Below are 14,956 nucleotides of genomic sequence, written 5' to 3' on the forward strand. Positions count from 1 at the left end.
AAATTAAAATAAGACGTAGCCTAAAAAAAAGCCAGCAGAAATCACTTTGATTGTAAAATGTAACATTAGAGAAACTATCAACACTGGAGGTCAAAATCTAAAACAATACAAATGTGCTCCAGGGTGTGGTCTCTCATTCCCCTTCCAGCAGACACAGCAGAGGAGAACACCAGTGATGATGGAGGAACACACAACTACTGATCTGGGGGATGAAGAGGTCTATCCTTAAACCATTGATCAGTTAACAACAATTAAAGATGATTATTTTATTATTTCTATACTGTTTGGAAGGTTCTGAATATAATAAACAATGTTTGATCTATACCTTGCAATATTAAGCTCATGAGCACATAACCATTGGTTATGTCCAGGAGAGAAATATGCCTATCTATTAATTATGTTTCTTGTATCATTGATAAACTGTCATTTTACTGTTTTATTATGCCTGCTTAGCCATAAGTTGGGTCTTTGTAAGGTGTGACTAGGAAAGTCCTGTTTTGCTGATGTAAGTCAGAGGTCAGAATTTTTGCCAAAGTGTATAATGCCATGCAACTTTGAATGAGGAAAATAGGAGTGACAAGGCAATTTCTAGGAGCCATATCTAAAGACCTAAACAAAAGATATCTAACCTACAGTGTCCTTTTTCAGTGCCTGCAAAAGGCTATGTTAATCGTTTTGTATCCTCCCATATTGTGATACCATGTACTCTCTTGATTTCCTGTATTCATTGTCCAGTCTTCAAATCAAATGTATTTGTATAGCCCTTTTTACACGCAAGCATGTCACAGAGGTCTTCTGTGATACTCAACTTGAGTGTAACAGACACCTGCACCTCACATATGTGTAATACATACATTGATTTGTCTTGAACTTGTCTTGAACTCATCTTAACTATTCCTTTCATTGACTTGGCACTTTCAGAGCAATTGGGTACTATCTAATACGTCTTCAGGGACACCAGACAACACTAACCAGCCCCCCTCCCCCACCCCAGGTGTGGCTGTGGTTAACATTTCTCACATTGTGTTAAGCTAAATCCAGCTATTCGGGTCTGTGGATTTTTCTACATGCAATGTATGTATCCAAACCAATGTATAGTGGGGGATTTTTTTTCATAGGATTCATAAAATATGCACGAGAGACAGAGTGATTAAAAAGACAGTGGTTTCTTTATTTGTAAATTAAAATCACAAAAATATTAGCTACCAACAATAAAAAAGGTATTAACAACAATAGATTGATTGTACAGTTTGGATGATGGTGATTATTATATAACATTAATCAATGAGAGTCACTACTAATCATATCTGACAATCAGACTGCGTCCAAGAGCACGGCATTGGCAGTGGGTGTGTGTGTATGGGGGAGTTGACAAGGAAGGTGGAAGAGGGTGTTAGTATGTGTGTGTGTGTGGTGTTGATGAGGAAGGTCGATGTGGCTGGGGTGCTAGTACGTGTGTGGGGGTTTATGGGAAGAATATTGCATCGCTCAACAGGAGCTGGTAATGCTGAAGACCTGGTCCGTTATGACTCCCAGGACAGACTAGCCAGCATGTTAAGAATGTGTTCATGCTTGCATGCCTCTGTGTGTGTGACCTTGTACCTTTTACCATACAGCTTATTTGGAGACTGTACCCCCCACCCACATTGCCCCCAGCACCCCTGGCCTTTACCAAGCCCATTTCTGTTAAGACTGGTCTGAGCAGTCCAGGGGGACAGTGCCCCTAGTGGTGAAATAAATATTGTGCTTCTGGTTGAACAAGGGGCCCTATGTTGCTGGAGCAGAGTGTGTCTCTCAAGAAACAATGCAACGATATGTGAGGTATTACACACACAATTTGACGTATTGTAAATTTAATAACACGCTAAAAATATCCAGAAACATTAGTTGTAAAATGTCTCGCATCGTTTCTGTGAACGTAATCCTATGGCAATATACTCATCTATATCTGTTGTTTTTCCCCAGTAGGAACACCAGCAGAATGGTGCAGTATTCTGGGTTTTACGCTACACCAGCAGAATAGGTCCCCTGTTGATTGAACATGAGCTATTACCACATCCTTTACATGTGGACGTGGGTACAAAAGCATCGTCCGGCCGTGACAAATAAAAGTTGAGAAATTTAAAGTGCTCTCTCTCTCTATTTTTCTCTCAGAGAATTTTCCAGAACTGAGGTGGATATGAAGGGTCATCTCCTTATTCCAGAGTTTATATTGACATTCCAGTTGAAGTATGTTGAACAATCCTTGTTTTTGAGTCAGCAGTGTCATTCGGATAGCTTTCTCTCTCTCACTCCATTCTTCTTTCTCTGTCACCCAATCCTTCGTTCTCACTCCATCCCTCCCTCCCCATCATCCCTGGTAGGGGGAGCAACAGTTGTGATGTCACTATGACGCCTCCCCTTTGACAACAGGACAGAATCAGAACCAGCATGACTCTGATTCAGGGATGATGGTGATGGTGCATCCTCCAAGTTGCTGTCATCACCTTTAAGGCTGTGTAATCATGCATGTTGCATCCCAAAAATATACCTAATGTGTGTCTATCGTGTGTGTGTTTGTCCAGTTTGACTCCATAGCAGGCAACTGTCACAGAGGCTTATAGGAGGAGGGACTGGTATGGATACATCATTAAGGCAGTAGCAAGCATCACCAAGCACCTGGAACATTCCACTGGCTCAGATAAAGCCCACCTGCCTCTGTAGCCAGTACATTATAACCACTCCTGTTCTCCACAGAGCCTATCAGCCACTAACGGTAACTCTGATGCTAACTCTGGTGCCAATGCTGAAGCTAGTGCTCACTTTGATGCTAACGCTAACTTTGATGCTAACGCTATCTCTGATGCTAACACTATCTCTGATGCAAACACTAACTCTGATGCTAACATGAACGCTGATCTAAGCCTCTGAGTTGTGGCCCGCGTTAGCCATGGTAACTAAAGAGTGGGAGGGTTTCCCAGGTGTCTCCAGGTAAAGGAAGAGGAGGAACAGGAGCAAAGGGCCATTGTGAGCCTCAAAGATCAGTAAACAATGCATGGTTATCCCATAATCAGAACCTACAGGAATGGCCAGTGTCTCGGTCATCCCAGAACCAGAACCCAGGCCATGTGGGCCTCAAAGTTGTTGAGTTACATCCAGCAGAGCGAGAGTCAATCAAGGTCATCCAACAGTTAGGATGTTTCAGATGAGACATTCCCCTCTGGCGCCTCCACGTTTGGCTAAAGTGTCCTCATAACTGGCACAGAGATATGAATTCCTCTCTCCTTCACACGATGCAGAGAGAGACTGTGTGTGTGTTTGACGGGACAAGGAGTCATTGAGTCTTTTCACTTCTCCTATCAACAGACAGTGTTCCCCCCCCCCCCCCCCCCCCCCCCACAGACCATGTTGCGGGCAGCAGCAGAGGCTCTCTGGCAGCAGTGATGCCTCAGTCCACAAATCTGCTCTCACCTCTGTCTGCTCCCTGGAGAGGAGGGCGAGGCTGGGGGTGTCCTGGTGCCACCCCCCCCGCCCTGGTTCAGGGTGTCTTGGGGCCCCCCGCCGTCCCCCACCCTGCCTGGGCTACCTGCTGTGCAGCAGTTCCTCCCTCAGCCAAACCGGAAGTGGCTGCCCCATCTTGTAGAGCAGCTTGGACAGCTCTATGTTGTGGTCTCTGTAGTGATCCCTCAGGAAGGAGCGCGACTGCAGGGGGAGGAGGGAGGGGGTGTGAGTATGCTTGTGTGTGCGCACAGGTGTGTGTCTGCCCATGAGTGTGTAAGCATGTGTGTGTGCGTGTGTGTGCATGAGAGTGTGTAACTTACATCTGCGTCCATGTCGGGGTACCTGCGGCCCTTACTCTTCCCCAGACACTTAGTCTTCCCCCCATCCATCAGCTGACACCAGAACCCCTTCTTAGGGTCGAACCTGGACACGCACACCACACAAACAAGAAAACCTGGTTTAATTTTAAGCCAAATTCAAATATGATCCTATCTTAATATATTTATTGAATCTTAAATTACATTGTAATGCACAGTTGTGATGTAATTAGGACTGGGTAAAAATATAGATCCTAAAATTAGTCGCAATCTTCATTCGAACGATCTAACATCAGTTAGTGCAATCCCAAGATTGATCTTTTAACCAAGGCTTTTCCTTTCAGGGAAGCGTGAAAATGATTAGCTGAACATTATTTGTAATGTGCCTCGAATCCCGCAGATGTCACAGAATTTATCAAATGCATCGTTCTAAGCTGAACTAATGAATGAACAATGGTGGAACCTGTGCCTATGTAAGCAGCCTGTCAAGGCAGATGTGTTGACGCGTTTCGGTGCAGACAAAGACAACCTTGACAAAAACAAGCTATGTGAAAGCTGTGTAACCTGGAAGTGAAATATTGCGGTAACAAAAAAAAAATCCAAAACCATGTCTGATTTCCTACTTGGTTACTTTACTTTTCAGCATAAAGTCCTCTTGAGAATGCATTTGCATCCAAGCTTCTAATTCAACTCACAATCAAAAGATAACATAGTCTATATATCTAACCTTATTTGTAAGAATATATGCCTGAACCGTGTGGTTGAAAACATTAGCTTCTGAAACTTTATAAGTGCATTGGAACCAAGTTATGTTGTATACTCAAACATTTGAGTAAAGTGGCAATCCCAAAGTTAAATGCTGATGTTAAAGCCAGTGTCACACCTTCTCTCAAGTCTGGAGAGAGACTTGCCTTAACTCGTGACAGCTGGTGTGACCTTTTAGGTAAATGGATTCATATGTTAACCATCACTAAACACCACATTAGTGATGATTGGACACTCGTGTCTCACGTTTCACAGACCAAGGTAATGCACACTAGCCACACGGAAAGTAATCTAGCCACAAATGGTATGCAATTTTCTAAAAACTGAAATTGTCACATCTGTATTAATCAATAACAGAAATCAAATCCGAATCGGAATTGACTTGAGAGCTTGTGAATTGGAATCAAATGGGGAAATCGGTGCAGATACCCAGTTCTAGCTGTACTGTAAAGTAGCATTGTCGTGTACAGTTGCATTGTCCTGTACAGTTACATTTTTGATGTAAAGTTATGTTGTCACGTACAGTGACATTGTCATGTAAAGTTAATTAGTGATGTAAAGAAATCTGGGGAAACTCACGCCAGGATCTTGTGGTAGTTGAGTGTGTTGGTCAGACCCAGAAACTTCTGGATCTTGTCCATCACAGCAGCTGGCTCCGACCTTAGAACCTGCCCGTCCAAAACCAGGATCTGAGAAAACACAGGCTAGCATGTTAGCATGGTCTACTAGCAGGAACACATATAGGCAAGCATGTTAGCATGGTGGCTAAGGGGAACCTTGGGGTAGTGGAGTGGTAGTGGTGTGGTCATAAAGTAGTTACCTGGCTGGAGTGGTAGTGGCTGAGCCAGCGGCCCAGGTGTGTGGCGTACCAGCCCGGCACCAGACAGCGACTCTGCAGCACACGCAGCTTGATGGGGGCATCGCGTCCCGCGGTGATGACATCATGGAAGGTGTGCTTCAGGGCGACAGGGTCATCATGGGCTCGTTGGTGCTGGAGGGGGAGGGGGACTCATTATTATACTATGTAGATAGGATACTAGTACAACAACGTAGCATACTACAACCTAACACACAAAACAACAGAGCATACTACACAATCTAGCATACTACACGACACAGCATCATGGGAGATTGGAGAACACAGAGTCTAGGTTAATTTGTTCTCCTGTGCACGTATATGCTACAACATAATAACAATAAAAAACTAGAGAGGGTACAATTTCTGGGGAAATTGTAGGGTGTGCTTGCTTGGGTCGGTTGCACAGGGGTCCGTTTTTTAATTACATTTTTACAACTGATATTCCTGTGTATTTTATATAAAAATGCATACTTATTAATTATAAAGATTACATAGATTTAAAAGCATCTTTTTTTTGCTGCTCATTTACAACTCAAAATACGAGTGAAGCGTAGAATGAAATAGATGTCTTCTCATTTCCCCTGCAAGAGGCAGCCTCATAGCTGAATCAAAACGAATACATTTGGCAGACCGGTGTAAAAATGGACCTAATCTCTATGATTTAAACTTCCTTTTAAGTTTTTCCCTTCTCGTGATATTTTCAGGCATTTAGCCTACTCATATTGCATTTATTCATTAATAAAGAACCCCCTTTGAAGATTATTCTACGACGTTACCGGCAGTAGAAGATGGAATCGCGATTCAAACAGTACCATCTGCTAACTGAAAATATGCCCCCAAAAACGTAAAAAAAATTGTTTTTGTGGAAAATCGCTTTCATAAAAAGCTCACTGGTAGCGATCATTGTCAGTAACAACGCAAAGTGCGATATAGCCCTGTGTGGAGAAGCTGCCCCGGTAAATTGTACTACTACGGTACAGTACTAGACTACTGCTGTGTTCGTCTTGGTAGCGATTGCATTGGTTGAATTGGATTTAACATTCCGTTGTACGGTTTAGGCTGAAATTAATTATTTTCATGAACAGATTGACAAAGTTTAGGCTGTGGCAATGAAGTTAAGGTTAGTAGTTAGATAGACTTTTGATTTAATTAAGGGGAGTGCCGAACATTTTCTGTCGCCATTTGACTTCCTACAGCTGTGTAGATGTTTTTGTAGTGTCTCGCGTAGGCCACAGCGTTGCAGTGAGCAGCACTGGTTTGAAACCACAGGTAATGATAATTTCACCAACAAATCGTTTACTTGTAATGTAATGTCATAATAAATCCTACAACGAAAATGTATTTGTGAGGAATGTTTATTTTAACGATTGAAAACAGATGCATCATAGACTACTGTAGTATGTGTTGCCCGGGCAACAGAGGCTAATCTGTCATGATGCTAATGCTTCAGTGAAATAGTAACTAGACTACTGTTTCCGAAAGTAGACGTACTTCCTTAATAATATCAGCTTATACTGTACATTACACATCACAATTGTGTGTCATATCACAAAGTAAAATGAGTAAATAGTTATCACCCTGGCCTCTTTGCTTGTGGCGTTTCTGCAGCTGCCTTGCAGTAAAGCTATAGTTAGCCTAGCTATCCCCCAAGTTAACAGATGCGAAACGAATGTTCTGCCAAAGGTAGTCACGCGTGTTTTCGTGACGTTAGTGACGTAAGTAACGTCAGTGACTGTGGCTAGCAAATTAGCCACCGTTAGCTTCACTTTTTGCCACAAAAACTTAATTTCCACTTAAACCATACAACGGAACGTAAATTCCAATACAAGCAACTCAATCGCTACCAAGACGAAACTTTTGACACCTCCGTTGTCTATGTAGGCCAAATATTGACTGAGTTTTAGGGGGGCGAAAATAAACAATAAATAAATATATATGTAAGAGAACAAAGGTTGTGCTCTCGCCGAAGGCTTGAGCACACCCAATAATATATATGTGAGAGAACAAAGGTTGTGCCCTTGCCGAAGGCAAAGCACACCCAATAAAAATAATGCAGTCATGTACTGTTAATGCGTTTGGTCATGCTTACCTGGTACCAAGAGTAAGCACGGTCGGCGGGGTTGATGAGGATGGTGATGATCTTGGCCTTGGGCAGGAGGGCCGCAGCCCGGCTCGCTGCCACCTCAGAGTCAAAGTAGTTGGCGCTCTTCTCATAATAGTAGTCTGAGCTGGTGTTGGATGGCAGCGGGAAGTACTCCATGTACCTGGACACACACACACACACACACACACACACACACACACACACACACACACAGGGTCAGGGTTATGTGAGGGTAGTGGGGTCAGGGTTGGGAGAGAGAGGTGGGCTCAGAGTTAGGGTTAGGACAAGTGGGTCAGGGGAGGTCCACCCACCAGTCGATGCCTCGCTGGTAGTTGTGTCCGCTGAAGAACTGGATCTCTTCAAAGGTCTCTTTGCTGGGGTAGTTACTGGTGAGGTCTGGGTGCATGCCTAGGAACAGGTACAGGGCTGTGGTTCCTGCACACACACAGGTACACACACACACACACACATACGTATAAACACACACACACACACACACACACAGACACATACGTACACGCACGCAAACATACACAACAGGTTAGTCAAGCCAACAGTAGAACTGCCAGGCCATTTCCTGTAGTTAGTGAGAGCTGATAGGCCAGTTGTCTCTCACCAGTCTTCTGTGGACCAATAATAAGCAGCTTGGGAAACCGGTCGCAGGTCTTTTCCTTGGACCAGATGTCCTTGTGCCTCTTGTCCTCACAGGGGTCCTGTAGCAGAACAGGAAGTGGTGACCCTCAAGACAGGAGTAGCCGGTTCTTCGATCTCTCCATCCCTCAACTTTTTTCACTCGGATCGCTTCGATTCTTCCACCATAACATCCTCCTCTCCTCCCACACACAAATGTTTTATATACACACACACTCACATCCCCCCTCCCGCCCTCCCCACACACACCCTTACCAAACAGAACCTCACACACCCCCACACCTTCACTCACACCTTCACCCCCCACCCTAACACCCCTCCACACACACCTGCCAGATGGGATCCTTGTCCTGGGGGAAGATGCTGAAATATTTGTGTGCCAGCTGGACAGGAGCCAGGGTCTGTAGTCGCAAGTGTGTCCAGGTCTGGGTGAACGCCACCAGCTTCTTAAAGGTGTAGAGCCCCAGACGGTCGTTCCCATAGTTACTCAGGTGTGTCATGAAGATGCTGATCTGGAGTAGAGAGAGGACCACACCTCCGTCACTGGGGCCAGGTGTGTGTGTGTTTGTATGTGCGCGTGTGCATCTGTGAGAGTGTGTGTGTGTTTACAGGGTTATGAAACACAGGGAGGAACAGCCGTTTGTGTGAGTGATGGTTTGAGCATGTGTGTATCTTGTATGTGGTTGTGTCTGTGTTTGTGCATATGTGTGCTTAAGTGTAGGAGTGTGTATGGGGAGTTGTATTGTGTGTAGGCCCATTATCAGCAACCGTCACTCCGGTGTTCCAATGGCACTTTGTGTTATCTAATCCAACTTAAAAGGCTAATTAATCATTAGAAAAGCCTTTTGGAATTATGTTAGCGGAGCTGAAAACTGCTGTGCTGTTTAAAGAAACAATAAAAACGGGCCTTCTTCAGACTAGTTGAGTATCTGGATCATCAGCATTTGGGGGTTTGATTACAGGCCAAAAATGCCCAGAAACAAAAAACTTTCTTCTGAAACTCGTCAGTCTATTCTTGTTCTGAGAAATGTAGGCTATTCAACTGCCAAGAAACTGAAGATCTTGCACAAGCAGTGTACTACTGCCTTCACAGATCAGCGCAAACTGGCTCTAACAAGATTAGAAAGAAGAGTAGAAGGCCACGGTGCACAACTGAGCAAGAGGAGAAGAACATTAGAGTGTCTAATTAGAGCTATGTGTCAGACTGGTCAATAGAAAGAAATGATTACGATGGGCAAAAGAACATAGACACCGGTCAGAGGAATATTGGAAAAAAGTGTTATGGACAGCACAGTCACCAGATATCAACCCTATAGAGCTGTTGTGGGAGCAGCTTGACTGTATTGTACGTAAGAAGTGCCCATCAAGCCAATCCAACTTGTAGGAGGTGCTTCTGGAGACTTGGGGTGAAATCTCTTCATATTACCTCAACAAATTAACAACTGTATAATGCCAAAGGTCTGCAAGTCTGTAATTGCTGCAAATGGAGGATTCTTTGACAAAAGCTAAGTTTGGACCCAATTATTATTTCAATAAAAGAATCATTATGTATAACCTAGTCAATGTCTGACTATATTTTCTATTCATTTTGGAACTCATTTCATGTGTGTTTTCATGGAAAACAAGGACATTTCAAAGTGACCCCAAACTTTTGAATGGTTGTGTGTATGTGTGTGTATATCCGTGTGGTGTATGTGTGGTGCGTGCGTGTGTGTGTGTGTATATATGTGTGTGGCGTGTGTGTATATGTGTGCGTGGCGTGCGTGCCTGTGTGTGTGTGTGTGCTTACAGGGTTGAGCAGCACTGTGAGGAACAGCTCTCCTCCGTTGATGAGCTTGTCCAGCTCCTGAGGGCCTCCGGGGTACTCACTCTGGAAAATGGTGTGTGTGAACAGACCACACGTCTGCCTGGGCAGCACCTGCGCACACACACACACACAAACGCACACAATCACGAGTGCGCACAAAAAATAAGGGGTTATTACTTGTAAACACAGGAAAGTAAAGGTCAAAAGATGGTCAGACAGAAGGAAGAGAGAAGGGGGGGGGGTAGAGAGAGGGAGAATGAGAGCGTGATATAGAGCGGAGGATAGATAGAGAGGTAAACAGAATAGACAGTAAGACGGAGAAAAGGGTAGAGAGATAGCAGAGGATAGACAAAGAGAGAGGATATATACAATAGATAGAGAATATTAGATACATACAGTAGATAAAAAAAGAAGATAAATGTATACAGTAGATAGAGAATATATATATACACAGTAGATAGTGAATAGAATAGATACAGTAGATAGAGAATAGATATATAAAGTAGATAGAGAATAGATATATACAGTAAATAGAGAATAGATATATATATACAGTAGATAAAATAGATAGAGAGAGATAGAGAAAGAGATAGAGAGAGCAGAGCTCCAGGGGAATATTTTACAAGTAGGTGTTATGATCGGAAATACCATCGCAGTGACAACCTCACACTGCTGTAGCAGACAGAATATAAATAAATACAGGTGTGTGTGGGTCTGTGTCCTTGTGTGCGTGTGCATGTCCTTCTGTGTGTGTGTCTCTGTGTGTGTCTCTGTGTGTGTGTCTCTGTCTGTGTGTGTGTGTGTCTGTCTGTGTGTGTGTCTCTGTGTGTGCCTCTGTCTGTGTCTGTGTGTGTGTGTGTGTGTGTGTGTGTCTCTGTGTGCGTGTCTTACGCTGATGTCCCTGTGTATGAAGCCTCGTCGGTGGCGGGCAGGTTTGAGGTGGGGGTATTCCTCCGTGCTGGTCACCCTGATGCCCCACACTCTCCTCCATGCTTCGTATAGCTGCAGGTGCACCGGGTACACCCCCGAGTGGTGGGGGGCCACGGCATAGCCCATGGTGGTGGGGATACCATGCTCCTGGAGGAGGGGGTGAGGGGGGGGAGAGAGTCAGTAGGGGGAGAGACAGAGAGAGAGAGGGGGAGAGAGACAGAGAGAGAAACAGAGAGAGAGGGAGAGAGAGAGGACACACTAACCCAAACACAGTGAGAAACCAAGCCTCACTCCCACCCCCAACCTACCTCTAGCCTCATCCTTACCCCTACCCTCAGCCTCACCCCTATCCAGCCTCACCCAGCCCCAGCCTCACCACAGCAAACTTCTTGTTGAGCAGCATCTGCTCGGCCAGCACGGTGTGGTTGTGGAAGAGGTGAGGCTGCATGTGACTCCACATGTGAGGGAACCACCAGAAGTGTTTCCCATAGGACAGCAGGAGGTCATCTCCCTGGTCCTCCTCCTCCGTACCTGGACACACACGGATACACACGTACAGGGATACACACAGAGGGATACACACACACACACACATACAAAGGGATACACACGCACACACACACAGACACACACACACATTCGGACAAGCTTAAGATAGGTGCTAGGGCTTATTAAGTGTTACATGAAAATTGATGCCCTGCCTGTGCATGTTAGTGTGTGTGTGTGTCAGCAAGTATGTATGTGCGTGCAGTGCTCACCGGCATGGAAAAACTTTCCGGAAAAGCCCAGGTTGAAGGTGAAGTTGGGGACGAAGGCTCTCAACTCCTGCTGGGTCTCTAGGAGAGCCTGGGGGGGGGGGGGGGGGGAGGGAGAGAGAGCGAGAGAAATTAGGCTACACACACACACACACACCGGCTGCACACTAGAACACTTGTCGTTCTAGAGAGGGGCGTTCAGTGACAAAGATGACAATCACAACAACATTACCTTCGCAGATAAACTAGTCAGCATCTGTCTTACTCAGGAGAGGAGAACAGAAGAGGAAAGAATAATGAAACACACACCTACACACCGCTACACCCCTCCACAAACACACTTACACACACACCTCTACCCCCCCCCCCCCCCCACACACACACACTCCCACCTTGACGTCGTCCACCTTCATGCGCGTGCCCTCCTTGCCCACGAAGATGTCGTCTATGTCCACCAGCAGGTGGCGCTCCAGCGCCAGTGCCAGCCTCTTGCCCGTGAGGAACGCCAGCGCATCCACAAACACCAGCTTGTGCAGCCAGAAGTTCAGGTTGTTCCCGAACAGAACCCTCTGGATGCCGTCGTGGAGACCCAGGTCCTGGACCACGGACGCGTGCAAGGGGGCCCCCACCCCGGAGGCCAGAGGCGGGGCCGGGTCGCGGACGGGGTCCCGGGACCGGGCGAGCAGCACGGGCTCGTAGGTGGAATGGTTGGACTGGAAAACGGTCCAGTCGTCACCAGGGAGGGGCCCCCGCTGGGTCTGGCCCCCCCGCGTGATGAGGAGGAGCGGGGAGCGCGGGTTGACTGAGCAGTCGCGCAGCGCCAGGTTGGAGTGGAGGAAGAGGGGGAAGCCCTTCAGCTGGGCGCTCGGCAGGCTGTTCTCATTGGCCTGGAGGGAGGGAGGGGGTGAGGGAGGAGAGGAGGGGAGGATGTGGGGGAGGAGGAGGGAGGGGTGAGGGAGGGAGGAGAAAGGTAGAAGAGGAGGGGGGAGAGGATAAAAGAGGAAGGGGAGGGAAGAGGGGGGGGAGAAAAGGAGGAGGGGGAGAAGGGAAAAGAGGAGGGGGGGAGAAGAGGAGTGAGAAGAAGGAGGGGGGGAGTGTAGATCAATTTTATTTGACATTTATGACATTTACGACAGATGGATGACCTTACTGTGTGCGTGAGTGTGTGTAGGCTTGTGTGTGTGTGTCCTACCTTAAAGAACCCTATGATTCCCACTCCATACTCCACACAGTACTTGTCCAGCAGCTCTCGGTTCCAGGCATCCAGGTTCACGTACTTTAGAATGTTCTCGTAAACGACCAGCGTGAACCTCCCCCGTTCCCCGTCCGTTAACGTGGGCATGTCCCCCTTACCAGGGGCGATCTCCGTCCGGTAACGGAACCTTCCGGATTCCAGGATGGCCACGATGTCCTGTCCCAGCTGGGAGTACTGGCTCTCCACAAACACCAGGACCACGGCCTCGGTCCGGGCGGAGTCAGAGGGGCGAACCGGGCGTCCCAGCGAGGAGGAAGGTGGCGCGGTGGGGGTGGCAGCAGCCCCTCCTCCTCTATCCTCACCCTCCCAGCCTGGGGTGCCCCTGCCCTCCCCCGCACCGCCGTCCTCCACCCCCCCCGCCGGCTCCAGCCCTCCCCGGGCGGCGTACAAAAAGTAGGCGGAGACCAGCACGCTGACCATGCAGAAGAGGAAGAGGAGGAGCAGGCTGGTCTGGAGGGTCAGCTGACGGAACAGCCGGCGCACGCGGCCGCAAGCCAGCATGGTCGCCGCGCCTCGCAAACACCTGCACGCACACACACACCTCAGGTGCAGGTGAGTTTAGGTGTCCTCCAGGTGTGTAGGTTGATCAAAAGAGACTTGTTGTGAAAACAGGAAGTAGAAACAGGGCTCCAGCGTGCATCACTTCCTGTCATGTGACCATGGTGTGACCAAGAGGAGGAAGTGAGTGGAGCTGGGAGCAGCATCAGTAAAGGGGGGTGGAGGGGTGTGTGGCGGGGGGGAGGGGGGTAGGAGGAGGGGGCTCTCTCTCAGCCGTGACCCTTGACCTCAACCTCCGGCTCCTGCCCCCTGCCCTCCCCACCCCCCCGTCCCTGACCACAACCCACGTTCTCCTTTTTAGGGTGTGTCCCCAGTCCTGGTTGGCTGTGCAGGTCTGGGGGCAGGGCAGTAGGGGCTTCTGTGAGCTGTAGTTTCCTGTGGGTCTGTTAGGTGGTCTGCTAGGGCTCTCCTCTGATTGGTCATCACCAGAGGGTCAGAACACACCTAGAGAAGAGAGACCAGAAGATACACTTGTTAAGATACACCTGGAGACTAAATATACCAGCAGAGAGACTAGTTAGGATGGAAACTAAAGAGAGACCACCAGAGACACAAGTTAGGATGGAGACTAGAGAGACTAGTAGAGAAACCAGCAGTGAGACTAGTTAAGAAACACCAAGAGACTAGAGAGACCAGCAGAAAGATTAGAAAGGATGGAGCCAGAAGAGTGACCAGTCAGGATACTGGAGTGAGACCAGCAGAGAGACCCAACATACAGCCAGGCAGGTTGCATTCTAGCTGCAGTCAGGCAGCTTCACCAGGACCACACCTTAAGCTTTGTATTCAGCTACAAAAGCATCTAGGACAGGTTTGTGTGTGATGTGTGTGTGTGTGTGATGTCTGTGTGTAGGGCCTCTGCTATACAGAGTTAACATGATCCAGCGTGTCAGAGCTGCAGGATCAGCCAGGGGCTTGGAGGGAGGGTAGAGGAGAAGAGGACAGAGGAAGGCGGGGAGGAAAGAAGAAGGAGGGAGGAGAGAGAGGGAGGGGAGGAGAGGGAGGGAGAGGAGTTCTGAAGTTGAATAAGGTCAAAGGACACACCCAAACTCTCTTTACATTACAGTACACACACATGCACTTAAGCTCCTAGCCTAATACCTGTCTGGTCCATTGTGAGATATTCCATTAGCTCTCAGAAGCTTTAAAGGGGGAGTAGACCTCCGCTGTTAGCAGCATTAAAGGGGGGTTGGTATGTTCCTTCTGCCTAGTCATCCTGTTGATACTCTATATCCACATCAGGTACAAAGTCTAACTAATACTAAGGGGATTTATAATTAAAAAACAAAATATATAAAAAATAAAATATAAAGTGGACATAATTTACAATATAAAAATACATAATTCTTTTTTTAAATACAAATAGTACAAAAAATACAAATAGTACAGATTTGTAGTATTTATATAGTCAGCAATTTACATGAGGAAAATATGCAAAGGCTTATGGATTATAAACAGACTTGTCTCGTCCATATATT

The 14,956-nt window shown here is 46.9% G+C and overlaps 1 protein-coding gene across 1 annotated transcript; it reads right to left on the reverse strand.

Moving 5' to 3' along the window:
• Positions 1–1,147: 1,147 nt before the first annotated feature.
• Positions 1,148–13,921, reverse strand: ndst1b (N-deacetylase/N-sulfotransferase (heparan glucosaminyl) 1b). Its single transcript, XM_062453522.1, has 14 exons — positions 12,861–13,921; positions 12,061–12,555; positions 11,672–11,759; positions 11,290–11,444; positions 10,875–11,060; positions 9,966–10,094; positions 8,506–8,688; positions 8,142–8,238; positions 7,837–7,960; positions 7,511–7,685; positions 5,383–5,553; positions 5,142–5,251; positions 3,801–3,903; positions 1,148–3,681 (listed from the first exon to the last, which is right to left on the reverse strand). Exons 1-14 carry the CDS (start codon positions 13,422–13,424, stop codon positions 3,562–3,564), a joined length of 2,700 nt encoding a protein of 899 aa, XP_062309506.1. The 5' UTR covers positions 13,425–13,921; the 3' UTR covers positions 1,148–3,561.
• Between the last annotated feature and the right edge of the window lie 1,035 nt (positions 13,922–14,956).

Source organism: Osmerus eperlanus, chromosome 27, assembly GCF_963692335.1.
Source record: "Osmerus eperlanus chromosome 27, fOsmEpe2.1, whole genome shotgun sequence".
Lineage (NCBI taxonomy): Eukaryota > Metazoa > Chordata > Actinopteri > Osmeriformes > Osmeridae > Osmerus > Osmerus eperlanus.